Source organism: Python bivittatus, unplaced genomic scaffold (assembly GCF_059951505.1).
Source record: "Python bivittatus isolate LINGU-HERP-01145 unplaced genomic scaffold, Pbiv_v1 ctg000220_np1212, whole genome shotgun sequence".
Classification (NCBI taxonomy): Eukaryota; Metazoa; Chordata; class Lepidosauria; order Squamata; family Pythonidae; genus Python; species Python bivittatus.
The window spans coordinates 7,305,570-7,332,079 of NW_028277048.1; the positions used below are offsets into that span (position 1 = coordinate 7,305,570).

The 26,510-nt window shown below is 44.4% G+C and overlaps 1 protein-coding gene across 4 annotated transcripts in view; it reads right to left on the reverse strand.

Annotated features, from left to right (window-relative positions):
* Nucleotides 1–26,510, reverse strand: part of FLNA (filamin A) — a 71,452-nt gene that overhangs the window by 39,239 nt on the left and 5,703 nt on the right. For all 4 annotated transcript variants that reach the window (XM_088137753.1, XM_088137751.1, XM_088137752.1 and 1 more), the window contains exons 2-15: nt 19,281–19,747; nt 11,229–11,477; nt 10,468–10,565; nt 10,140–10,287; nt 9,428–9,546; nt 9,243–9,320; nt 8,990–9,152; nt 6,626–6,826; nt 6,003–6,140; nt 4,352–4,478; nt 3,760–3,896; nt 2,252–2,445; nt 1,577–1,690; nt 1,130–1,273 (exon numbers count right to left, since the gene is read on the reverse strand). In XM_088137753.1, the coding sequence (XP_087993879.1) occupies nt 1,130–1,273; nt 1,577–1,690; nt 2,252–2,445; nt 3,760–3,896; nt 4,352–4,478; nt 6,003–6,140; nt 6,626–6,826; nt 8,990–9,152; nt 9,243–9,320; nt 9,428–9,546; nt 10,140–10,287; nt 10,468–10,565; nt 11,229–11,477; nt 19,281–19,674 (2,304 nt within the window). In that variant the 5' untranslated portion in view covers nt 19,675–19,747. The remainder of the gene's footprint in view (nt 1–1,129; nt 1,274–1,576; nt 1,691–2,251; nt 2,446–3,759; nt 3,897–4,351; nt 4,479–6,002; nt 6,141–6,625; nt 6,827–8,989; nt 9,153–9,242; nt 9,321–9,427; nt 9,547–10,139; nt 10,288–10,467; nt 10,566–11,228; nt 11,478–19,280; nt 19,748–26,510) is intronic.

A 26,510-nucleotide genomic window follows, 5' to 3' on the forward strand; every position in this document is an offset into this window, starting at 1 on the left:
CTGGATTAGGTGGCTATATTAAATCTAAATAACAACAACAAAAAATAAATATACATTATAAATAATAATAGTTATTTATTATAAATAATAAAAATAAATAATATTATTAACACAAAAAACCTATCAGGCAAAGCAGATAACAATAATACCTGGCAATGGCTAAGAGCAGGAAAGCTGAAGAAAGAGACAGAGGGGCTAATTCTGGCTACACAGGACCAAGCCTGCACAGAACCAATGCAAATAAAGCCACAACTGAGAAGACAGCAACAGATAGCAAAAGCCAACTCTGCAAAGAAGCTGAAGAAACAGTGGACCACCTAGTTAGCTGCTTGAAGAAGATTGCACAGACTGACTACAAACAACAACATGGCAAAGTAGCAACAATGGTGCATTGGAATATCTGCAAGAAATACCATTTGCCTGCAAGCAAGAACTGGTGGGACCACAAAACAGACAAAGTAATAGAAAACGAAGAAGCTAAAGCGATCTGGGACTTTAGAATTCAAACAGACAAGCACCTGTCACATAACACTCCAGTCTTAACAACTGTTGATAAGACAGACAAAAAAGTCTGGATAGTGGACACTGCAATACCTGGACACAGCAGAATAGAAGAGAAAGAACTGGAGAAAATCACAAAATATAAAGACCCGCAAATAGAAGTAGAATGACTATGGCAAAAGACAGCAAAGATAGTACCAATAGTAATAAGCATCTTGGGTGCAATCCCAAAATATCTGGAGCACCATTTGAAGATCATCAGCATTGACAAAATCACTATCAGTCAATTGCAAAAGGTAGCTTTACTTGGAACAGCTTACATCCTGTGATGATACCTTTAACACCATCAAACAACAATATCTGCCTATCCCAGGTCCTTGGGAAGGACTCGATAGGTGGATAAAAATGCCAAATCCAGTCTAAACAACTGGCTGACTGTGCGACCAACAATAAGTAAGAGGAGGAGGTAGAGGTGGTGGTTTGGAGGAAAACCTGCTAGTAAAAAGACCTTTCTGGCGTCAGAGGTTTTCGTAGAGCACTCTGGACAGCCTTTTGCTTCCTGGGACCAAGATTAAGAAAGTCCCACTTTGTCCTAATAATTTTGCTTACTACTGCAAGGAACACCAACCCTATAAGGACTGTTGGGAATATTGACTCCTCCCCACGACACCATCGCTGTGTGCTTCATTGGCTTCTTGGGCACGTAGGAACAGCTATAGGTGCTGTTGCCGTTATCCTTCACTGAGACATCTACAGGCGATCCTTCAGAGTCCTGAGATGGAGAAATCAAGAAATCACCTTTCGGCAGAGCAATGTCTTTCATCACAATAGCTTCACCCACCCCATCATTGAGAAAGCACTTCTCCAATTCCTTTAGAGCAATCTTCCAACCTTTCAACCTGCCCTCCAGGTGCATTGGGGCTAAAATTGCCAGAATTTCCAATCACTTCCCAATTCCTTATACTTCACATGAAGTTTAAGAGAAAGTCCCACTCAGATGGAGGACACCAGGTTGGGGAAGGCAGCTCTTAGCAATGGAGAATCCCATGCCCATTGCTAATATAAACTATCTCACCTGTACTTGCACCTTGAGAGGTGCCTTTCCACCACTCCTTCCATCTACTGTGAACTCTGCAGGCTTGTTGATTGCAACACCAGTCTTCTCTAGGCCTGGGCCATGGGCTTTTACCTTGAAAGGAGTCGGAAGAAAATTGTTAGCTGCAAAACCTTTGCTGACCATCACAAGACAAAAAAAAAAAAAAAGAGCCAACCGACCATGATTCAATGTAGTTAGATAGCAAGTGAAAACAAGCGTCCTTCCACTGTGAAGAAACAGTTGGAAGGAAGCCAGCATTCAGCCTTTGCTGAGAGATTTTAGAGGGCAGGAGCAGCCAGGAATCAGAATTAGTTGTATAATGAAAAGGGCTGGAAAAATTGGCACAAAACCCCTCCTTATTGTTGCTTTCATTTGGAAGACCTGCTCAAAATTCCCTTTGCAGTTTTCCCCAACCATGATAGCAAGAAACCTTGACTTATATCACTTTCCCAAGGAAACTGTTGCTTTAAACCTCACGTGTGGACACAGCCTTAAAAAGACATTCCTAAAGACAAGATATGCAACCCCTTCTCCAGCCAGCCATGTGTGCCAAATTCTTCTCCTACCACAGAAGGATCTGTACACAAAACTAAAGCCACGATGCCCAAAAGGAAAGCCTTAATGAACACACGTCTCCAGCACAGACATATTTACCTTCTCAGGGTGGAAGTCCTTGGGAGCAGCCTTGATTTCTGCCATGAAGGGACTGAGTTTGATGTCTTCATTGTTGCAGAGCACATGGACTGCATATTCCCCTGGCTCCTGGGGCCAGTAGCGCACATCACAGGAGCCATCGCCCTTGTCATCACACTCAATCTTTGCCTGTGAGGGACCCTCCACTGAGAAGCCTGCAAGGGGTGGAGAGAGAATGAATGAGGAGCTTACACAGAACAGAGGATGAAGATCATTACAGCTTATGGGACACAGCACCTCTAAACAGCAAGCAACATATACAAGGAACAAAGTTTTGAAGATAACATATTTCATGTGATATTCTGCAACTAATTCAGCCTTCCTTCTGATGCCTTCTAGATGTTTTAGGCTATGATTTCCCTAATTTCACAGCTAGCACTGAGGTTCAACATGCCTAGAGACCACGAGGTTGGGAAAAGTTGGGTTATACAAACAAGGATTCTCAAAATCATCTGTAGCCCAATGGGAAAAAAAAATTATGATACAAGCTTCCTGTCCTTAGGAGGGTGTGTGATGAAATGAAATGCTTTGTATTAAAGAAAGTAAAGGGTTAAATTGGGCACTTCCATATACAGAAGGCAGGACATTAAATTGGAGGTTAGTCAAAGAAAAGACCCCCAAGCTAGCAACACTGCAAAGATGCTATTTTTCATAGGCACTGCTCCCCTCCAAAGGATATAATATACAGAAGGGCCTTGGGTTACTTCAATCCGTGGGAAAGCATAAGGGAAGAGGCAGTTCTTCAGAAAAGTCTGATCTCTGCGCAAAGGTATTTTTAAGAAGTGAAATAATACTTCAAGTCATGCCCAGACAGACACTGGAAGCCCCCAAAATTCTTTATAGAGGAGCTGGGATTCTTATGAAAATCAACCATCCTCAAGGGAACTCCATATGTAGAATAAGTTGGCATGGCAGCCCCCTATTTTGAAATTAGGACAGAGCAGCAGCTTCCCTGATGAGCTCCTTATATTTTATTTGTTCTATCCATTTTTATAAACAGCCTAGCTGCACATCTTGATTTTTATCTAGCTTCATTTCATACACACATTCTCCACAAGAGATATTCTAAAACTGAACACCAAGTTCTTAAAACATCATACAGGCTTCAGTTACGATACATCGACCATGAAGCAATGGGGAACAGGACAAGCCCAGGCTCTCAGACCCTATTTTGAAATTATCCAAGTGTGCCTTTGCAGAGGGACTGAATGAGGCAAAACTATTGTGGAGGCTGGATGAGAACAAGGAATTCTGCTACTGCAAGAACATAGGCCAGAGCAGTTCCTTTTCCCCTACAAGGGAGGATAGCTTTCTACAGACATTCAGATGAATTCCCCAGATTAGGGATGTATTGGGTTTTTTAATCCTTGTATGCTGCCAGTCACTTGTTAGAGGTGGGAGAGGGGATACAAATCATATAAATAAATAAATTGCCCGAACATGGAAATGCCAGATAGAAGACCACTTACCTAGTGTGCCAACATCATCCCCAATGGCCTCTACTACAAAATCAGCTGACTTGCCCACGACACCTCCTTCCAAACCTGGCCCCCAGGCTCGCACCTTCTGGTTTGTACATTCTGTTCCAACTCTCACCTCAAATGGGCTAAAAGTTAAGAGGTAAATAGGCTGTTTCAGTAATAGTTATCCTACAAAGAGACCCTGTAGCAGTCTTTCCTAACTAGACTTCTCCTTTCTAGGAACTGAAGCCCAATACACCTGAATACTATCTGTTCAGATTTGCTCTAGTAATAGTCTCAGTGGAAACTTATCTACCACAGTCCTCCATCAAGATGTAGAGCGACATGATTACTGAATTCTTCTGTATGCCTCATTTTGGTCAGCAAATTCCCAAACTGAACATGATACTTGCAGCCAAAGTACCTTCACCAAAATCATGGTTATGTTCTATATAAGCAACCTTGCCTACCCTGCTTGGCTCAGTTGCATATCTCAGATCTTTTAGATCTTTCCTCTCCATAGTCTCAGGAACTTGAAAACACATTCCTCAATAATAGTCCTATCTTTCTTGTCCCCATCCTGATTTGCCCTCCATCTCACCTTCGGGGGATGTGCTGCCCTCCCCAAGTTATTGTGACCGTGTAAGTGCCAGGTACGGTAGGGTAGTATTCAAAACTATATACTCCATCACCCAGGTCCTTCTGCTTGACACGTTCTTCTAATCCTTCTGGAAAGAGAAATAGACTATTGCAATGATTGAGTCAAGCCCTACTATTAATCACAATGTATCTTTGGGATCTTTGTAGGTACAGTCCCCAAGGGAATAAACTGAAGCAGCCACACTCTCAAGATTTTTATCTTCCTGACTCAGGCTTAAGATTGCCTTAGGCAGAATTGCCCAACCCTGCTTTGAATGCTTACGGTTTGAACCTAGGGTTACAGCTGTCAAATCCAGCATATCTCCAATGTGCAGATATCTCCATATTTTAGCAGCCTCTTTTTCCAGCTCAGACAAGCCCCTGTTTGTAACTGTCTACCAGCAACCTGTGCTTGCCCAAAGAGCTGCCTTAAAGTCCCATTCCCCTGCCCCTAACTGCTCTACAACATGTGACTGATTACTTTCTTAGTGGCCCACAAAATCTCCTTGCATATATCAAGGTGAGCCCTTCCCACAGGCCAATTACACTTGCTTTCAGAGATATATCCTGCTGGAAGGCCCAAGAATTTAACAAGCCCACAGGCAAAAGACAGTGAGGCTCCCTGACAGTCTAGTTTTAGAAGAGTTGTATGCATTTATTGTAACTGGGTATTAATGACAAAAGCCAAAAAGCATACTGATACTTCAACCACTAACATCCAGTAGCTACATCTTATTCATTCTCCAGAAGCTAAATTTTGCCTTACTGGGGCTCTTTCATAATAAGTTGGTCTGTCTGCATGTCTATCCTTTGCACCCACCCCATAACAGGCAATGGCCAGGCTGAGACCTGCTTAGCTATGAGTATGTTGACATTAGACATTTTGTCTTTTGTTTGCTGGGCCCAAGTTGGGTCACCAATTTTGAAACACTTCAGGATTAGAAGCATCATGCTAGGAGGTCTGTGTGTTTCAAAGGGATACTCTACCTACAAATGATGAAGGTTTAAATTTCCTCCTCCTTGGGCTTTCCAGACATACTGGGAAAAGATTATGACCCCCAGGATTAATGGCCAATGTCAGGAGGACATCAGATAGGATACAACTGGATTAAACTTTAGTTAGCCATTCTTTTAGGATATAAAATTTGTTCTTCTATTTTGGATACTCATTTATACCAGTCTGCCCATGCTAAAAAAAAGAACAGAGGAACTACTAAATTGGAAGCCTAGATAAGAACCAGAAACTCTATATACCTATCAAACAGCAACAGCATAACACAACAGATTCTTATCTAATTAATACTTCATGGGCAACAACTCTGTAGCTTCACGGGGGCCACATACTAGCTATTCATAGTGATTAGTACTGAACACCGACTGTTTGCCAAAGAGGCAACGAAGTACAACTCTTTGAATAAAAATAACTGTAGCATGGCTTTGAACATTTGGAATGTGCAACAAGGAGCTAACACCAGACACAGGATGAAATCAGAACAGATTTTTTTTTTTTTTTTAATAAAATCGAACTCCATCCCTGCTCCTCCCCAACATAAAAAACCCCACTCTTGTAAAATGTAAACCACAATGGGCAGGAATACATCTAGTGGACTTACTTGGGCCTTTGATTGTGACCTTGAGCTCACCGCTGCCAGCACCCTTGGTATACACCTTAAAGTCTGCAGTCTCCTTTACCCGGACCCCCTTGGGTTGCAGACCTCGACCTACCGCTCGGCAAGCGTTGGGGTTGCATGCTGCAGCAGCAGCAAAAGAAACAAGAAGAAACACAGGTGAGCAGAATGCAATTCTCTAGAATCAGGCAGTATTCCCCTGTCTAAATAGGCAGGTCCTTTCCATTATTAATATGCTGGGTACCCCACATGAAAACAAGGGAATGGGATTTTAAAGTTATAGGCTGCCCCCATAGACACAACTGACATGCACCTTTGCGACATTTCCTCCACCCTCATTTGCCATGTGAAATACCATTAGCCCTGGGTCCAGGCGTGCAGCAGCTGGGAGGAGATGAGGGTCAGCAGAGATCCAGGGAGATGGCTCTTCAGAGAAGAGAGGACAGAAGAGAGGAGAGCTGGCCAGCATAGGAGAAGGTAGGCAGAGAGGAGAGGACAGAGGTTAGCACAGAGTAGAGCTTTACCCTCTTCTGGCCAGAAAGAGGAACCCAAGCAGAGGTAGTGATGTTAAGGACAATAAAACCCACGATCAAGCCCAGGAGACTCACCTTGTCCCACAGTGACTGAATATGGGCTGCGAGGGATGGGAATCCCACCAAAGGTTATGTAGATGGTGTAGGTTCCCTCCAAAGTAGGTTTATAGGTGCAGCGGTATGTGCTATTGCCTTTGTCTTCCAGTTGCTGTTCAACTGTCCCTTTCTTGCCAGTGGGATCTTGGATGATTACCTCAAGTCCTCCAACCCCAGCACCTGGGCAGAAAGAAGATGACCTACATATCACATGCATTGTATCTTGCTTAATCCTTCAATGCTGCATTGCATGGTGGGGAAGATGTTCATCAGTGGCAACTTGTCCAAACAAACTGGCCTGGACAATATCAGCTAATGGACCAACTCTGAGGGCACATTTGTTCTTTCCATATGAATGATTTCTATGGAGATAGATCCCCGGAAAACCCAGCTCCTAAAAGTAGACTTCCTCGCCTCTCATATCAATTTGCATTTGAAATCACAGAGATGGGAAGTATACCAGGTTCCAGTCTCTACAGATCAATGCTTCATCAAGTATCATTGCTTGAACTTTTACACCAACATTCCAAGCCTGCAGGCCTTTAAAGCATCAAGGTACGTAAACACTTTCTCCATTAGCAATTATCACTTTAGGCAAACAGAATTTTCTTCATGAAATGCATCCTACTCCTCCATTGCAAAACTATTTGCCGTTTTAAGATAGCCTTCCTTAACCTGGTGCCCTTCAGATCCACTGGGACTAAAGTGGATTGTCTAGAATTCCCAGCCAGCATGGTAATTATATCCCCAGCTCATTTGGAGGGCACTCAGTTGGCAAAGGCAACCTTAAAATCTCAACAAACACCATCAGTTTGGAGAAAGGTGATGGCTGGAACTGCTATTGGGCAGTAACTTGACCCAAAGCATAGTTTAAGTCTGAATACTAGCAATAGAACAAATTATCAAACCTCAGGGAAGATAAATCTGCACTACAGGTTATCAGATAAACAAAACTGAATGGTGGAGAGAGAACAGCTATGCCTGGGGAAAAATTTAGCCACCTCTAAGAGGGTGGCTAAATAAAGTTTCCTGGGAAAAATTTCTTATAGCTTTTGACTTCTGTGTCTAGCAAGAGTCTAAGAGACATTACACAATTTTTTTTGATGTTTTATCCCAAACTATTCATGCAGGTAAAAGATCTAATTTCTTAGAGCAGAGTTCAATTTATAGTACTTATACTGCCTCCCCTGCATATTGCATTCTTTAGGTATGTTATCCAGTAAAAATAGCATTGGAAACTCTTCTGTTCTTCAGCTCTATGTATTTTGTTTCAGACTTTGCTCTGGGCTCAGTCACAAACCATTTCTAAAGGCAAAGGAAAGAAATGGGAAGAGTCTTCATAAAGTAACTTTAAGAAGTAAATGCTCTAGTTTAACCTTAAGCAGTCTTCAACTGGGATTTAGCAAGAACTTCGTGCGTGCAAGATGCAGCAAGCAAGCAAACTGCTTACACAGCGGCTGTTAAAAGCTAATCATCTTTAACCTCTGAAGACTTAAAGAAAGCTACTTGCTTCCTATATACAAAAAGCAACACTGAGAGTTCTCTTGTTTTCCAAAGAACAGCTAGGACAAGGATTTTTTTTTTTTATACAAGGGAGAAGAACAATGTGTTTCAGGATGGCTAAGTGAAAGAAAAAAAGTTTCCAAGAAGCTGATACTCTTGGATTAAGTTGAGAGTTTCAGAATGACTGGTTATCATCCAAGCCCTGCATCACTGTTTGATTTTATATCATGCCAAGTTCAATAAGAACAGGCAGAGCAGCTTAAGATACTCGGTGACTTAAAAGCTACAAATATTAGTTCATGTACTTGAAAGGAACATGTATAATGTATATTTCTAATATTAATAAAGTCTTTCTCTCTCCCCCACCCCTTTGCAACCTTACTCAACAGTATGCAGGAAGAAAATGACTTATAGTTAGCCATAGGTAATCCATGAGTAGGCAGCAATTCCTTCAACCACACCCTTTACATGAAGCTAGTGAGCTATTCTAGAGGCATCAGGTTTCCAGATAGGAAGCCCAGGTTCAGATCTATAAGACAAGCTATTCACTCATGAAATTCTTGCTGGCATTCTCTGCAATCCTTGGAGGGACACTAAAATCCTTGAACAGAGCCCTTTAAGTGTTTCATCAGTATCAGCTATCACTGCTTGGAAACTAGCTTGAAATCAAGAAACATTTGCCATTCATTTTGGTGATCAAGCCTTTGAGTGCACTCCTCAAGCCACATGGAGAACTGAGAGAGATACAAAATCATTCATTGTCTTCCCATAAGCTTTCAACAACTGGTACAATTTGCTATCCAGGTTGCCATCTTCCTGGGATCCACCCCCTTCACTGACCAGCAGTAAAGATTTCAAAGTAGGTAGTCTTGTTGGCTATGTTGCCAGTGGGCTCGAGGCCAGGGCCTTGGGCAGTGACCTTGCTGGCATCACCATGGGATTTGTCCACATTCACCTCAAAAGGGCTCTTGGCAATGTGCTGCCCAGCAAACAGTACCGTCACCTGGAACAAAAGGGAAGGAAGTCAGAGAGGGGCATTCAGAACACTTCTAAACGTTCTTCCATCCACTGCCATCGTATTCATGACTCTTACCTTGTGGACACCTGTCACTTTAGGCACATACCACACTGAAAATGTCCGATTCTTGTCATTGTTGGCAATGACCTTAGCCTAGGAGAAATATGAGAAGTTGAGCAGCCATCATGTAAACCAAAATGTCTCAACTTCCCACCTTAAACTCCATCCACTCTCCCCAATATGCTTCTTAGAATACTTACTTCTTCTCGATGGCCAGCAGGATCTTCTACATAAACCAGCACCTCTCCCTGACCAGCACTGATGGTTTCAACTGTGAACTCAGCCTTTTTCTTCACCATGTTACCCGTGGGTTCAATACCTGAAATTACCAGAGGCATAGGACTGTGTTACCTGTCCTGGACTGCTGCTGCCAATAGCGCTAGGGTAGCACTGTGGCCAAGACAGGAAGCACCCCTGCAAAATTTCTTCCCCTGCATTTCCAAGTTATCCATGTCAGCTGTCTCTAATTAGCTGATTTCCAGCTACATACAACTACATTTCCCATCAACCTCAACACTTCCAGCGGGCAGTGTTAGAGAAGGCTGATCTAGATAAAATAGTCTCAACTGCAATAAATGATAACTGTTATTAAATCTAGACTTACAACTTTGCTGTTGCCCCTTTCCAAAACCTCTGACTACATCTTGCCATTAGGCCAGCCTTTCCTAATCTAGCCATGGTGGTTACACAGAATACAGTGTTAGCTCAAAGTCATAAACTTTGCTCACAGATCACAGTGGCTGAGTTCTTATAAAGCAAAATGGAATGGAATGTTTTATGGCTTAATATGATGTAAACTCAACCAATTAGTCTTCCAAAACTCCTACTTGAACAGCCAACATGCAGACACCAATCTCCAAGATATGTAAGTGACACACGCACCAAGCCCTTATCTTTGATTTGTGGACTCACCTGGCCCATAAGCTCTGGCTTTCTTGGGGTTGAGCTTTGGTCTGAGAGGAGCTCCGGGCTTTAGCTTGGCTTTAGGGAACTGAGAGAGGTATGTCATAACTGAGTGCTCATCCACGTTGGGATCCACAATCTCTTCTGGAGTGATCACCTACAGGAAAAACAGAATTGCTGCAGAGATCCAACCCAAGTGTGTGTACCTCAAGGTATAGCAGTTTATTTTGGAATAAATACAAGAAATGCACACCAACAGCTCTATCAACATTATCCATTGTTGAGTCCAGCTTCATACAGGGTTTTGTAGGGCACAGCCTAAATATTCTTTGCTTACCTGTGGGATGCCCAGCCAATCATCAGCTTGCTGCATAGCTTCACGAGCGTTGTTGACGGGTTTGCTAGCATCCCACGAATCCCAGTCAGGGCACAAGCCTGTTTTGAGAGAGGCCCCATGCCTTCATTAGCCATAGGTAGTAAAAATATGTTCCTATATAGAAGACCTTTAGCAGGGTGAACAGTTTTATCTGCTTCTCTATTTCAGCAGACAGGCCATTCCCAATTCAGAAAATTCCCAAAATGGGAGCACAAGCCACATGATATAAAAACAAGGCAATTAGGCAAAGTAACCAGCTATCTGCACATCTTACTGTTAAGAACAGCAATATCTGAACTGTGAGAAAGGTATGTGGCATTCATCTTGCTTGGAAGTCAAGTATCACATGAATTATTCTTTTCCAAGCAAAAAGACCTGGACGGGGGATCAAAAAAGGTCTCTTGCAAGTAACTGATTCCTACTCCTCCTTGAAATGGCGACTCTAAATGATATTGGCTAATTCAATCTTCCTCATCCCAGGACTCTCCAAGATGTGCTTCACTACATCTCCCATCATCCCCAACATTCATTGCCAAACCAGCAATTGCAGTCCAGCATACCCAGAAGATGCCAGATGGGAAAAGCTAAACTTGTCAGTAGTTTTATACACCAGTAATACAATAAATGCAGTGATGATAACCAGAGTGAAAAATTACATCTTTGTTAACATCGTTCATTTGCATTCCCCAAGCACCAAAACAGGACCCTAGACTTTTCCATACCTGGGGCACAGCTGTCAACAAGAGCTCCGAGAGCCCGGCCACTCTGCCAATCCTTGCTGAAGTTGGTGATGGGCAACTGGGGCAGTTTGTTTTGGATCCAGCCTAGCAATCGCTGCTTGGGAGTTTGTTTCTTGGCCTCTTCATCATCTTCCTCATCCCACATGGGCATGGAGATGGAATAATGCAGGATCAATGTCCAAATCAAGCCCAGAATCAGCTTCAGGTTCCCATCCACAATAGCTTTACTGTCTGAGAAATTCAGAAGCACAGATCAGCATTCACACCAGAAGAGAGTCACCAAGATTTCCACCTCTAGACTGTAACCGCAGAAAATCCTAGTCCCACCACCGCCCTGCTCCAAGGAAATCTGTTTTTTCATTAAAACCGCAGCTCTTGTTTAATAACAGAGTAAGGGAGAGACCAGTCTAGCCTTCCAGATGTGGTGGGCTTCACACTTCTCCTTGCCCCCCCCCCCAAATTGCTGCCTATAAACAAAGTCATAGTTTAAACTAAGCCATGGTTAATGAAGTACATTTGGCAGATTCACACAGCCTACTAAATCATAGGTCATATTTACAAAACACAGTGGCTAGATTTTCGTAACATAGTATGCCATAAACCAAGTGTTCTGGGCAAATGGAGTTGCTCAGACAATTCAGATATTCAGATGAAAGTACTGCTACAAATACACATGGGCCATATTCACACAAGATTCCAAGCTGTAACTTTTTAGAACTTTGGCATGCTTTGGAACTCTTCCTATTTGCTTCCTTTTGCAAGTGGGAGCAACCAAACTAGCAAGAACAAAGATCTTATTGTTATACGTGGCTTCATTGTTATGTCTGACTCTCTAACCAGAGCTGATATATTGAGCTATAGTTTGCTTAGGGGATGCTCTAAGGATTTAAGAAAGAGATAAAAATGGAACATATAGATGAAAAATGGCTACCAATCGTTGCTTGCTAAAGCTATACAAAAGAATGCAACCTTTCAAATGAACAACAAAGCAAAATGAAACATGGAAGGAAGTCTCTCCAGTACTGTGAGCAACAGGACTGGAGAAAACGCATAATGGCTCTAGAAAGTAAAGAAAATAATTCAAAATCTTGGTTTTTCACCATAATGGTCCAAGAGATAAAGCCAACCTAGTATCCCTCAGATGAACTACCGTTAGCTTAATCACGCTGGCTAGGAATTCTGAACATTGTAGTCCCAAACCATCTGAAAAGCACCAAATCAGCACATAATTAAAATGTAAAGCAGAAATATATAGTACACTATAGATATATTTATGGTGTACACCAGTGTTTCTCAACCTTGGCAACTTTAAGATGTGTGAACTGGAGTTGAAATCCACACATCTTAAAGTTGCCAAGGTTGAGAAACACTGGTGTACACCATTCAGTACGGGAATATTTAAAAGAAAGGAAGAAAAAAATTCAAGCACGGTGTTCCCTCAGGCAGGGGTTGAGCAAAGAGATGGGTCTTCAGTAGACTCTTGAAACACCATAGCATAGAATATTGGAAGGAGAACGTTCTAAAGACAGACTGCCTGGAAGTCCACCTGCACGCAATTCCCAGTCTGCAGAACCTCCTCAGATAATGATCAGTGACTGGCCAGGTCTTTATGACTGAGGGGCTCCCTGTCTTTCGACAGACAATGATTATTTTTCTTTCCAGAAATGTTTAGAACACCCTTCTCCAATGTGCTGCCCTGCTGATGTGTTAGGGAAAGCTGTTTGAGAAGCAAAATTGCACTGCTTATTTACTGCATATGGCTGCCTACATGCAAAATAACATGCCACATTATAGGCATACATATCCTTTTCTCTCTTTTTTTTCTTTTACTAAGTAAGCTACTCAGAGTAATTTGGGAGTTGGGTGGCCTTCCAAATCTAATAAATAAATAAAATAATGAACAAATGCATATATAGGTAGTCTTTGTTTAGCGACCGTTTGCAGTTATGATGAAAAAGTAATTTTGTGACCAATCCTCTCATTTACGACTTTCGCAGGTCTGTAATTCAAAGGAAAGCTGGAGTAAGATCATAAGCACAGTCATGATTTCACTTAGTGACCACTTTGCCAATCCCAACTGTGGTTGCTAAACAAAGACTACCTGTATACCGCATTAATTTTCTGCCATATATTTTTATGCATGCAGTTGATCCAAAAAAAAAAAAAAAGCGGACCCTGCACATGCAAAAAAAGTGCTAGGAAGAAAAAAAAATATGCATAAAGAGCTATTTAGAGGGAGTATGTCTCATATCCTGATTATGGGGTACAGAAGAACAGCTACATCCTAGATGCATTGTGGAAGAAATAGTACATTAGAGACAAGGCAAGAGATGGAACTCCTAAATTCATTTTGAAGGCTTGCATTATTTTTAATCTGGACTCAGAGAAGCACTGCAACTGTTTTTAAGCAAGGCATGGAAATGTAAAGAGCTGCCTCAGCACATCATTTTTCTTGACTGCTATCACTCCCAGCCCTGATCTGGCAAGGGAACACAAGCTTGAGGCTGCTGCTACTGGCAGATCTTAAGAGAAAGAACAGTAAATGGCACAAAAGCTGCAGAATTCAGTCATAAATGAGTCAGAGAAACGCTGAATAGAATGAATAAAGGGGGGGACCTTCAATACCCTCAGTAAGCTCCTGAATTAGATACCTTTGCTGAGAGAGAGTGACTTTCTTTTAGCCAACTCCCCACTCAGCCTTGTTTTATGGTCTTTGAGGGAGTCACAAATCTCACATTCCACATGCATTCCATGAAGTACAAGGGGCCTTGACTTAGATCAAGCATATGTATTTTCAGTTCATGTGGTATAAATCTTACATGCATAGCATTCACATATGTATATGGTGTAGCAATAGTGCCTTGGTCCAACATGAATAGATGCCCGAACTTCAGTACCCAGTCAGAATACATGTCCCATCATTAAATTAATGGATTTGGCTCAAATGGCGAAGTTAACAGTGTTAAAAAGAGATGATACTGTTTCTAAATTGGTCTCCTTATGGCAACCCTTATTAGATTACGTGCTTGTGTGGGGAAAAAATGAGGCTTTGATTGTGGGCTTTAATGATTAGATCGTTTGTGCTGATAGAAATAATATGAACTTAGTGGTAAGAGATTTTTTTTTTTTAACTTGTATCTATATCTGTATTGGAGATAGTCGGAAGTCACTTTCTGTTTCAATTTTCTATCTACGCTATTATAGTTTTTGTCTTTTTTTTTAGCTCTATCTTCTCCCTTTGCTGTACTTTCTGTTTTGTATTTTAATTGTATTTTGAAATACAATATAATAAAGTTATTATTAAAAAAAACTAATACATCCCCCATCACTTTCAGCTAATAGGCCAGTCATTGACTAGGAATGGTGGGAATTTGCAGTCCAATGTATCTGAAGGATGCTGTACTGGGGAAGCATGGCCCAGGGCCCATGCAAACACCTCCAATTAAGAGCAGAATGTCATGCCATCCTTGTGAGGACCATCTCCAGCAGCATAGCATTATTCTGTTGAAGGAGTCTTGTGGTACAATAAAGTTTTAATGGATTCTGGCTTACTTCATATGTGTTCTCACAATGGCCTGAACTAAAATCCAGTTAGCTAGTGTCAGAAAAATGTGTATTTGTCCTTACAATTCACATGTAGATCATCTGGTACCTTGTGCCTATTCTAGATCAGCAGAAGCTATAGGCGAATTATATGCATAACCCTCTCATATCATTCTTGAAAGTATTTAGGTTAAGCCCCTAAATGTATTTGCCACATTGAGCTTTCCCTCCCAACTACCCCAACCCATGCAGCCTTGTGTGGTGTTCAACAGGTCAGGAGTCAGAGCCTGCCTGTATTCAGAGAACACCCAGCACTACCAGGCTGAGTAAGCATTCAACAAGGACAGGAGGATCGAGAAGATTCAGGATTCAGAAGTCAGCATCCAAAGGAAAGAGTAGGTGAGATTTACACGCCCCAGACATCACTGCCCCAAGTGCAAAGGCTCCACAGATGTAAAGTCCCAAGCATCTCATCCTGCCTAGAGAATAACTGGGATGGGAATCCCCTTCTAAGTCAGCTCTCCTGGAGGTGCTTTGGCACAGCTTTAGTTTTGAGTTCTGCAGCAGTTTCACACACTGGGCAGGGCTAAGCAACCCATGCCTTCTTCACTAATTTGGGGCAAGGGGGCCTAGATAGGAAGAAGGCAAGCAAAGAAGCTTTCTCCCCACCCAGCCCTGCACCGCCCACCCAGCCACACACAACCCTGCGCAGGCTGCTCTAGCATTTTTTAGCCTTATATGGAATGGCCGGCAGGCAGGCAGCAGCTCCTCCATCCCAACAGGATCCTCCTTCCAGGGGGAGGGGAAAGAATAACCCTTCTACAGGCTAGACTCAGCCCCTCCCGTTTTGCTTGCTCCCCTCCCCCCCATGCATCCTGCCTCCCAAAGAAAAGGAGGAAAGGGCTCCCTAGCCCATCCATCTATATGTCCAAATCCAAGGAGGAAGAACTGGAGCAAATGAAATAGCCAGCCTATATACATTAACAGGGAAGGATGGAAGCCAATCCTCCCTGCCCATTCACTCTTCCTTCCTTGCCATCCACCTTACCCGCCAGCATGCATGCATGAATGCATACATGCACCCACATGTACACCAGACCTTAGCTACGCTTTTGTAGCCTGCAGACACACTTTTTGCCTCCACTTCTCAGCCACTGTAAGGCTGAGTCAGCGTCTGCAGTCCAGTGATTCAGGGCATCAAACTGCAAGGCTCAACTTCCCTTAATTCCAGTCTATAACTTTTAGCAGGCCCCAGGGCTGGTTAACAATAGAAATATTTCCCATTGAGTTTTCTGATATCTCCATTCTAAGTTTGGGAGAGAAGACAATTTTTCTTCCCCCTCCCTATTCCAACCAAAGACCACTTTAGAGCTGCTGCCCACGACTCTCATGTTGCTGTATACAGTATCTAGCAAATTTACTACAACAACCCTCTAGGATTGTGATGTTGGCCAAACTCAAATGCAGATGCAAACTGTTTCAGAGTGGTCTAGCAAGGGTGCTGTGTATATTTGCAGTAAGTCTTCAGATTGCAAGTTTCACCCTCTACCACCAGCAACTGATAGTTCAACCAGTTTCCTCAGAATGAGGGATCCATGCAAGCCCAGGAATGGGCTGGTTTTGTTCCTCTTTATATTATTTCTTCAATCTCAAGCACTGCAAATCACAGTCTTTACAAGCTAACCCTGCATTACCAACTTCATCTCTTTGCAAAGCCAGGTAGCCCCTTAATCAAGTAGGGAGTTATCCCATTCTTGAACCATTACAAAAAAGGCATCTAACAACTCAAATCTGCATCACGTATGCTATGCCCATGCACCCAATTTCACCAGAAACTTCAGGAATCTGTGAAGAGAGCTTTAAAGAGTCACACACTAAGCAGACCAAATTTGGCTCAGGTTCTGTCTCCTACAGAACTAGGGTTGCGGACAGAGAATCCCTAGTTAGTTCTTGGGGAGCTGGGATAGGGTGCAGTGTAGAACTGAGATTGCAGCAGAAGGTTGCCAATACTGCTATGCCATGCCAAGACAAGAGCAGCCTTATAAAATCAAGCTCTCCTTGAGCAATATATGGGAAGCTCAAGGTTTCCCAGAAACATCGCAGAACCTTTTCCTATACTAGTCTAAACACTACAGCACCCCTTGCCTTAATTGCCCCCAGGTATGTTCAACTATACTTCTAACTAGTATGGACTTTAGAAAATATGGGTGATATAGTCCCATCACACTTCAGGTTAGGCTGCTCTAGACTAGAAATGGAAAGCAATGATCTTCCAAATGTTACTGAATTTCCAGCCATTCCTAACCAATATGGTCACTGGTTGGAAATGATGGATGGTGTAGCCCAAGAGCCCCTGTAAGCCACAGACAACTAAATTAAGCCCCCTTCCTCTGTGTCATGTTGAAGAGGAGGCTCTACCGCAGTTGCTCAGCATTAACTTCATACAAGGGTAATGTCTGTTTATAAGGAAGTGTTAAGGCAGCTTCAGCACTACAGTCCACCATAATCCTTTTCTCAGAATGGATAGTTGTAGCCAAGGAGAACACTGAAGCTGAACAAGTACAGACCTGGCTGACCATCTTGACTTGCTGGGTACATAGAAGAAAGCACAGGATATGGATAAGCTTATTTCTTTTGGAGAAACAGAACATTCAAGGACACCTACGCTAATAGGCTGTTCATTAGCTCTTCGGTCCAACCAAACTCAGAATCTCCATCACTTCTTCCAGAGCCTAGGCTGGAGCCAGGCTGCTCGTGATATACCTCCTCCACACTGCTCATCATGGGCACAGTCCAAAATCTAAGTGGCCAATGAGCCAAATATTGCCCCTGCTTCTTTTGCTGGGGCCTTAGATCATAAAAGCCAAACATTTAAGAGCCTGGCAAAATTCAGCATCATCCAGAACATGACTCTGGCAGGAGGTAAAGGAGATACAGCCACCTCCAGGTGGCAGAGAGTAGCAGTTAACCCCTTTGATATCAACTTTTACATATAGGTCACCATAAACTAGTTTGCCCATCCCGTGTAATCCAGGAGCACATGGCAAACAGGCACCTTTGAATGCAATTTAGCCCCCTTTCCTTCCCCATATAAAGGTTTATATGAAGTTGTCAGTGGTTTTAGTATAGCCTCTCAGTGGCTCAAACATTTAAAAGTCCAGAGTGGTTGGGGATCTATTTTAAGCTACAGCTTTTAGCCTCTTTGATAAGACAAGATAGGAAATAGTGGCTTGCCAGATATTAGTGGGCAGAACAGTCGTCATTCTTTCCCGCACTAGCTAAGGCTAAATGGAATTGCAGCCCAGCAGCGCAGGCTGGACCACAGGCTCCCCACCCCTGCAGTAAGGTCCAATGGTACAGGGGGAAAAAAAAGCAACCATGCATCAAGCCAACTCATTCCTTCCCTGGAATGTGGCCATGCCAATATTACAGGCTGGGATTCTATTGTGGCTGAAAGAGAGCAGCATCGGCCTCCGAGGCCTGCATCAAGCCACACTACAGTACTGACCTGGTAAAAAGACAAAGGCATCACACATCTACAGAATCCACTAAAGGCCCTCCAGAGGCTACCAGCGCAGCCTCCAAACCTAGTGGCTCAGGCACATTGTTCCCCCCGCCCTTTCTCTGTGGCTGCAAGTTCCTAACTTTGTTTGCCGCCATCTGGCAGGAGCGGAAGATCAAAGGGGGGGGGGGGCTGGAAAAGAGAGAAGGGGGCAGCACAAGGGGAAATCGACCGTGGTTCTGGAATCAAAAGCAGATGAAGCGTGGAACCCTCCTCCCAAACCTCATTCCGCCCGCCTCCCAAGAAGTTAACGGGCCTTTCTGTAACAGAGCGAGCCGAGGGATGCCAGGCCAGAAGGGTTAGAGGCGAAGGGAACAGGCTGTCGGAAAGCCCAATGCAAACTGAGGCCGGCACACGAAGAAACCCACCCCCTCCGGGGGTAATGAGGCCGCGGGGGAGAGAGGGAGAAGGCCTTCTCCTTTTTTCAAACAGACAGAAAAGGAGTCGGCTCCTGCGCCCTCCTCACCACGCCCAGATGCGCCGTCGTAGCGCCAACCCCACCCCTCCAACAGGCCCCGGTCAACCGAGTCATTTCTCCAGAAAGCAGCACCCCGTTTGCAAACACGGTCTCCCTGCTTTCAAGGAAGCCCACGCCCCCGGTTGCCCCTTTGGGGTGCCCCCCATAGCAGCGCCAGTCCGCGGATCACACCCCCTAAGCGGGAGGGGCTCTGAAGCTCGCCCCTCCCCTCTGCACCTGGGCCTCGCCAACTGAGAACAACGCGGTGCCTTCCCCCCACCAGCCACTTTTTAATCTGGACTCTCCCACCACGCTTCTACTGGGAAAACTTTTCCGGATACTTCCAACGGCCCTTCCCTGTAGCCACACTTATTCAAAGCCGGCTTCGGTCCCCCTTGATACTCCCCGCCCGTCCCAAATGCTTACGACCTCCCGGGCAAAACTCTCCCACCCCGCCCACTTCAGGACTCACCGATAGAGACCAGCTTGATGTTCTCCCTCTCCAGGAACTCCAGCGCCACCGACACGTTCTCCAGCTGCATCTGCCGGAACGTGGGGCGCGTGTTGTACTTGCGCCCCATCTTCTTCTGGCTCAGTACTTCGAGCAGCGCGATGAGGCGCAGCCCGTCGCCCAAGTCCGCCTGCAAGTTGGCGATACGCTTGTTGACACATTTCAGGTGCTCGTTGCACCAGCGCGTGAAGGTGTTCTGCTGGATTTTCTTCCAGGGCGCATCCTCTGCTAGGTCCTTCTCGGTGGCCGGCATCTCGGCAGCTACCTCCCCCTGGGCACCGCCGGCACCTCCGCCGCCGCCACTAACTGCACCCGCTCCTGCGGCCTGATGGAGTCGCGCTTGAGACCCGCTCATTATAACTGGGCTTGAGGGTGGGTGGGACCCCGGCGCTTGGGTGGGTTGGGTCCGGGTTTAAAGGCACAGGATCCTACAGATGGAGACAGAGGAGCGGGAGATGATTAAGCAAGGCGGGGTCAGGAGCGCAAGGCGAGGTTTACTGAGGGGGGGGGCGTGTGCTGGAAAGGTACAACCCCCTCCTCGGGCAAGTAACTGCCCCCTAGGCAGCAAAGACAAAGAGAAACAGGCTGGAAAGTTCATAAACCTGGAGCTGCAAGGAGAAAAATGATGATTCCCATCTTGATATCAGATCGCCCAGCAACGTAAGGAAAGCTGCGAGCGTGTGTCCCCACAGCGATTGCGTTGGGGTGCAGAGAAAGTCCAAAGCCACAGGTTTTCCAGTCCTGTACGCACTCACTTGGAAGTGAATTCCATGAAAATCAAGGGGGATTTACTTTTGATTAAACATTATATCGGCTTTTTCCAAATTGCTGTCCTCCCTTTAGTTCCTATAATTTCTTGCCAGAATGGAGGGCGCCTGATTGGAGTGGGCTATGCATTTCCATTCCCCTACCAGGCGGGCTGAAAAAGGAGTAAGAGGACAGAGCCGCTGCAAAACTTTGTCGGCTAGCTGGCGATCTTACGACAGTCAAATTGAACTTCCATATTCCGAAGCAGTGTACCTCTGAACAGAACAGAATGTGGTGGAGCAAGCAAGGCACGACCGTCATCTCTTTGAGAACTTCCCGAAAGCTGGCCCCCGGGGGAAACAGCAACAGGAAGCTGGACGGGATAGCTTGAGATGTTCTGAAAACAGGAGAGGGAGGGACAGCCGGCGACAGTAAAGATTTGGGAGACAGAAAGTTTTGGGAGAAGCCGAACAGCCCCTTCTGCAACACCAGGGTCTGAAGGATGGTACGTGCTGGTGCGGGGGTAGTCGGGGACGGAGGAAGCAGGGGAGGAGAAAAGAGCGGGGGGGGGTGTTCAGGAATTCCAGCCTGAGCCAGGCTAGGTGACTCACGAGCCAGACACTGATCCAGCCACCACACCTCCACTGATTCTTCCACTCCTCGAAGAATGAAAGGGCAGGAGCAAGGGGGCGGGAGGGAATGGTAAATTTAGCCCTCCCCTCCCGCTCCTCAAAGCAGATGATCCGGGGATTTTTGAAGGCAGGGAGACACAGGGTGTGTGTGTGTGTGTGTGTGTGGCGGCGGGGGGGGGGGGCAGAATCGAAGGAACATGGCAGAATAGCCTACCAGAAAAGCTTGTTCTGCTGTTCAGCTACGAACCAGAGGTTTACGCACCCTTACAAACACAGCATCCTCTGCCCTGCAATCTGCGGCTACAGTACATAGAGATACCCAAACCTGCCAGCTAGGGGGACAGGTTTGAAGCTGAGAGATTAAGCATTTAGGTGGGTTTGGGACAGAACATTTCCTATCCCAAACCAGGAAGATGCTGGAGGAACCCTTCTGCGTTAGTAGGTACACCTCTCCCAAATTCCTGTGCTAACTGACCAAATAGGAGCTGCCCCCCTTCCCCCCTCCACTCCACACCCATAGGGAGTGGGAGAAAAACCTGATTCCTTTCCCCACCGCCACCCCCAGCAATGGAAACCCAATTAAAGGGTGTGAGCTGCAGAATCTACCTGTCTCAGTCTGGCTGTGTGTCTCCTTCAGCTGAGTTGAATATATCTGAGTAAGAAGAAGGAGCTGTCTTTCTTTCTGCCTTGCCCTCCCTCTTTCCACAAGGCTGCAATAGGGCCAGTCTCGTCTTGTCATCACCACCCTTCTCGTGGCTTTCTCTCATAGAGACGCACAAATACATACAATCAATCTGCAGGGCAGGCGGGGGGACAAGCACAGCTAAGGGCAATGACTAAGGAACCTCTCAGAAGAAGAATCTGTTTTTGTTCAAAGTCCCAGTTGTGCAATAGGGTGCCTCTGAATGTGTGTAGTCCCTTCAAGCACACACCCACACTTGCCCAGATTAGGACAGCTGGCAACAAGCTGATCCCCTCCAGATGTGATGGATGATAATCTCCTGCATTCTCAAAATCAGGGCCAGTGCATTTCTAGTATTTGTAGTTCTAACACATTTGGAGGTACCAACTGGGGGTGGGAGGGGACTAGATTGGAATATCCGAGCTGTAACAGTGTCCTGATCTGCAGGCTCAGCTACTTTTGCTTACAGAAAATGGCTGCGCTCCATTATGAATGGTTGGAGTGGTCACTTATTTCAGTGCAGCCAATGAAGAAAGATTTTCTGGTAGATTGTGTCCTTGTTAATTTGTTGAACATAAGGAGGGGATTAGCATTTTCCACCAAAACATGTCTGAACCTGTGGCCACCAGAATGGAGCCCAGTGATATGTTCTCATGAACTCCAAAAATGTTCTTTGGAGAACACAAAAAAGCCTGGGAGATACCAGCTCCAGCCCAACATACTACTCCAATAGAATATTTCCAGGACTTTGGCAGGATGATGTTTGATAGCCAGGCCAAATTGTTAATGGGCGAGAAAGTACAAGAAATGGTTTGTGAATCAGTGAGACTTTTGAAGAGAGAATAAAGTGCTGCCCAGGAATGCCCTCTGCTGGCATATATTTGGTTCATCTTCTTATTCTTTATGTATTCATGATTCAGCAAATTGGCTGCAATGGGTTAGGTTTATAGAAATAATATGAACCACACCCAAGTTTCTGAGATCAGTTTTGAAATGTTTCATTTTGTTGCAGCGTGCCTTTCATTATTTTATCCTGGCACTTCCTTAAATGAAAGGACTCCATTGAGGGGTGGGTGGGGTGGGCAGCAGTGGGCAAAGCAAATTAGACAACTGAATATGAGGGATCGTAAGCTAAAAAAATCTTGCTGAAATATACTTGGACTCAAAAATGAGACCCTCTAAAGTAGGAGTGGGACCTTGTGGCTCCCCAATTTCTCTGGGTATTGGCCATATTAGCTGGAGTTGACAAGATAGGTTTGTTTAAGACATCTAGAAGGCCACAAAGTCCCCATCTCTGCTCTAAACTTTGGATTTTTTTTCCTCCTGACATTAGAGATGTTACTCAGTGGAAACAGGAGGGACACAGAAATCAGTGCACTCCCAGTGGCATTTTTCTTTATTATAATTTTCAGATGTCTGGTTACTAGGACAAATAAACCATAACACCAGCACTCTGCCGTTGAAACAAATATACCCTGGCAAACTTTGCTCTCCCTTCAATCCTAGATTGATAATTAATTAATTAATTAATAATAGTAATAATAATAAAGCAGTGGCAAGCAAGGAATAGGGGCCTCTGCCGGAAGTTTGCAGAAAAAGAACAAAATATGCTCATTTTCAATTCTGCTGGTTCAAGTATTATATTTCCCGTTACAATACTAATGGAGAGAAATGAGCTCTGTCATTGCCTGAGCTCAGCAACAAAGTCACCAAGTTGCTTTAGGCAAATCGTTCTTTCTCATCTTCCGTACTGCAGGAAAGTCTAACATTAGTCCACTATACAAGGTTGTTATCAATTATATTGAAACAATATATATGGAATTTGCAATACAGTACTAGTCTAAAGGCTCCTATATGCACTGACACATTATTATTTAATTTTTCCCCAACAGAAGAGAGGGAAACTGATCAACAAGACAGAGACAGCAAGTGAAAACGGCCCCTTTTGGTATGGCTCGCTCGGAATACAGCAGTTTGCTTACCTTCGTCTTTCATTCTCGAACTCTCTCTCTCTCTCTCTCTCTCTCTCTCACCTGGTGCCTCTGGGCATGGCTATTTTTCAAAGGCCTGAGACTTAAATTCACACACAGGCGGCCTCTTTGCAGACAATGACTCCAAATTCTGTTTTTAATCTGAGATGGAACAAGTCTCTGGTCTTTCTCATTCAGTGTTAGTGACAGCAGTACTTAGTGCTTATAGAGCCTATTTTAAGTAATCAAGTGTTAATATTTTTACAGGATTGCAGCCCTGTCAGGTACTGTTATCCATATCCTGCCAACATGCATGCATGTATGTGTGTGTGCATGGGATGGAAGTGACACTGGGGTATTGGTGATTTGCTTGTTAGCCCTGTGTGAAGCCTCAGTGCTTGGTTTGACTGAACCTTCTTAGAAGTGCTCCTTCAGTGTGGTTTCCGCTTCTAGGCACCACAGTGGAGTCACTCTCCTGCATCAAAGCAATGACTTTACTGGCTTTGCGTGCTCAGAAGTCATTCCTACTGATACCAAGCAGCTGAAGAAGGTGAATCAGCCGGCTTTGACACTCCAATTAGAGGCACGGAGGCTGAGCGTTTTGCTTTTCTCAGTGATAACACCTCCTTACTCCAGCTATTGGAGTCAAGGTGGCTCCAGAAAGGGAAGTGACACAGCTTCACACAGGCATATTGCCCAATAGCAAATACTGAATTTCTGGTTGTAAATCAAATGTATTTAAAATAAAGATAAACGTAAAGTCATCTTCTTAGTAAGATTATTGATAAGACGCAAGTATAACTAAATAATTGAATGCTTACCTCTGTTCAATCAGCTAATCATACTATTTACACTTTCAAAATATACTTGGGACATGTCACAGTCGCTATTAAGCAAGACCCACTCGTTTAGCAAGGGAGCACGGACTGCAGTGCTGGGAAGAAGGAGTCTTAGCTTTTGGCAGATCCCTTTTAACAGATTGTAAGCCTGCTGTAAAAACAGTACAACTGTTATAGCATCTGGGCTATAAGGGAGAAGATGGAATGAATATACGTGCATCACAGCAAGAGGAGAACAAGATTGTTTTCATGTCCCCCACTGGTTGATTCAACTATTTTTCTGTTTATGAGAGACTATGTGTATTTACTGTGGGACCAAATATTCTGTGCAGCATATTTTAGTAGCGCAAACCTTCACACTCACATTCACACTTCCCAATGAGTTCACTGGGGCTTACTGCCAGGTAAGCATGTATTAAATGGCAACCTAAGTGGCAACATAGACACATAATGCTTACAATTGTGAATGGCTCAGACTTGGTTAAACCATTGTTGTCCCTTCTAATCAATGTGGAAATAGTGATCAGGAAAAGGGACGATTCGGTTTCTATATTTATTGCTGGAGCACATAGCCATTTCCATAAATGTACACCGTTCCCAGTAGAGACCACTGCACAAGTGAATCGTGTCCACACGCACACCATCATTTGTCTGGATTTGGAGGATACATACTGCAGATAGAGCTGTGTGAGAATTTTACCTAAATACCACAGTGTCCTTTCTGAGAATGTTTGAATAGCAGGATTGCAATGTATGGAAAAGAGCATTGCTTGGGCATCTTTGGCACAGTTGCCATTCTAACAGAGGGGGGAAAAAAGCTCTGCCACTGGAATGAAAGCTAAATCTACAGGATCTGGAGTGGATTTAACAGAACATCACATGTATTCCCAACTGCAATCTATCTTCTTTCTTTACTCTTTATTTTTCTCCAAAGAATTAAATGGAAGCCTTTGGGAATCAAGCATTTCCTATCTGCATAACTCCACCCTTTCATCTGCATAACTCCACCCTTTCATCTGCATAACTCCACCCTTTCATCTGCATAACTCCACCCAACCCACTGTTCTTTATGAAGACAATAATCCAGACGTCCTGAAAATCTGTTTTCTGAAGCAGTAGAAGAGGGATCACAAAGCAACATAGTCTCCAGCCTTCTACTGCCTTTGAACTCCTATCATCCCCAGTCAGAAGGCTGTAGAAAGCAGTGATCATACTGCTATACAGTAATACCTTGCTTCACGAACACTTCTGATCACGAACAATTCGGTTCACGAACAGCACCGTTCGCAGAATTTTGCTTCCGTTCGTGAACTCCACATCAGGTGACGAACATGGCCCGCGGCCATCTTCCCTGCTCTGACACGTGGTCGTGGCTTCCTGTAGGGAGGGGGACTCTCCCTCCAAGCAGTAACCGCCTCCCCACCCGCCTTCCTGTCCTCCACGCCAGAAGTCGCCTCAAGCAAGGTTAGTGTTCCCTCTCTTCGTACTGTACTTTGTTTCATATTTTTGTGGTTTTCAAAAAAAATACATATGGTTCAGAACGGATTAACCGTATTTACACTGAACCTTATGGGAAAATTTGATTCGGTTCACGACCAGAATCGTGGAATGAATTAAGTTCGTGAACCGAGGTACCACTGTCCTGTTGTCATTTAATTAATATCAATCTGCCACAGGCCAATCATTAATCTAACACAAGCTTTGGGGGGCTTCAGGAGAAAAGGGCACATCGTTTTTTGTTTTGGTGCCTTCAAGTCAGTATTGGCTCCTGGTGACTGCCTGGACAGGTCCCTGCAGTTTTCTTGGCAAGATTCCAGAAGTGGTTTGCCCTTGCCTGCTTCCTCCCGGGGCTGAGAGAGAGGGACTGGCCCCAGGCTTTGTGCCTAAGGCAGGACTAGAACTCACGGTCTCCGGGTTTCTAGCCTGATACCTTTACTACTACACCAAACTGGGTCATAGTTTAAATATATAATGAATAAAATTAGTACCACTAATGGTCTGACTACTCAAGATCATATGAATAACCCCCCCCCTAAAGTTTTCTGCAATGGTCTCATTGAAATGAGCAGCTCGCTAGAGAACTTTCTGAAGGATTCTGCTCCCCCACATCTGTAATACCCTGTCTATAAAACCAAAAATATGCTATCTGACAGCTGCCTTGCCAGTTTTGAAGGCAAGGCCAGGGTGATGGTTACTAACATGCTTAAAATTAATTGTGCCATCTTTAAAAAGCTGGTTTTCTTTGCATGCTGAATGGTGGCCATTTACAGCTCGCAGCATCTTGAAATTAAGTGAGGTTTTTCCTGCTGCCTACTTGTCCT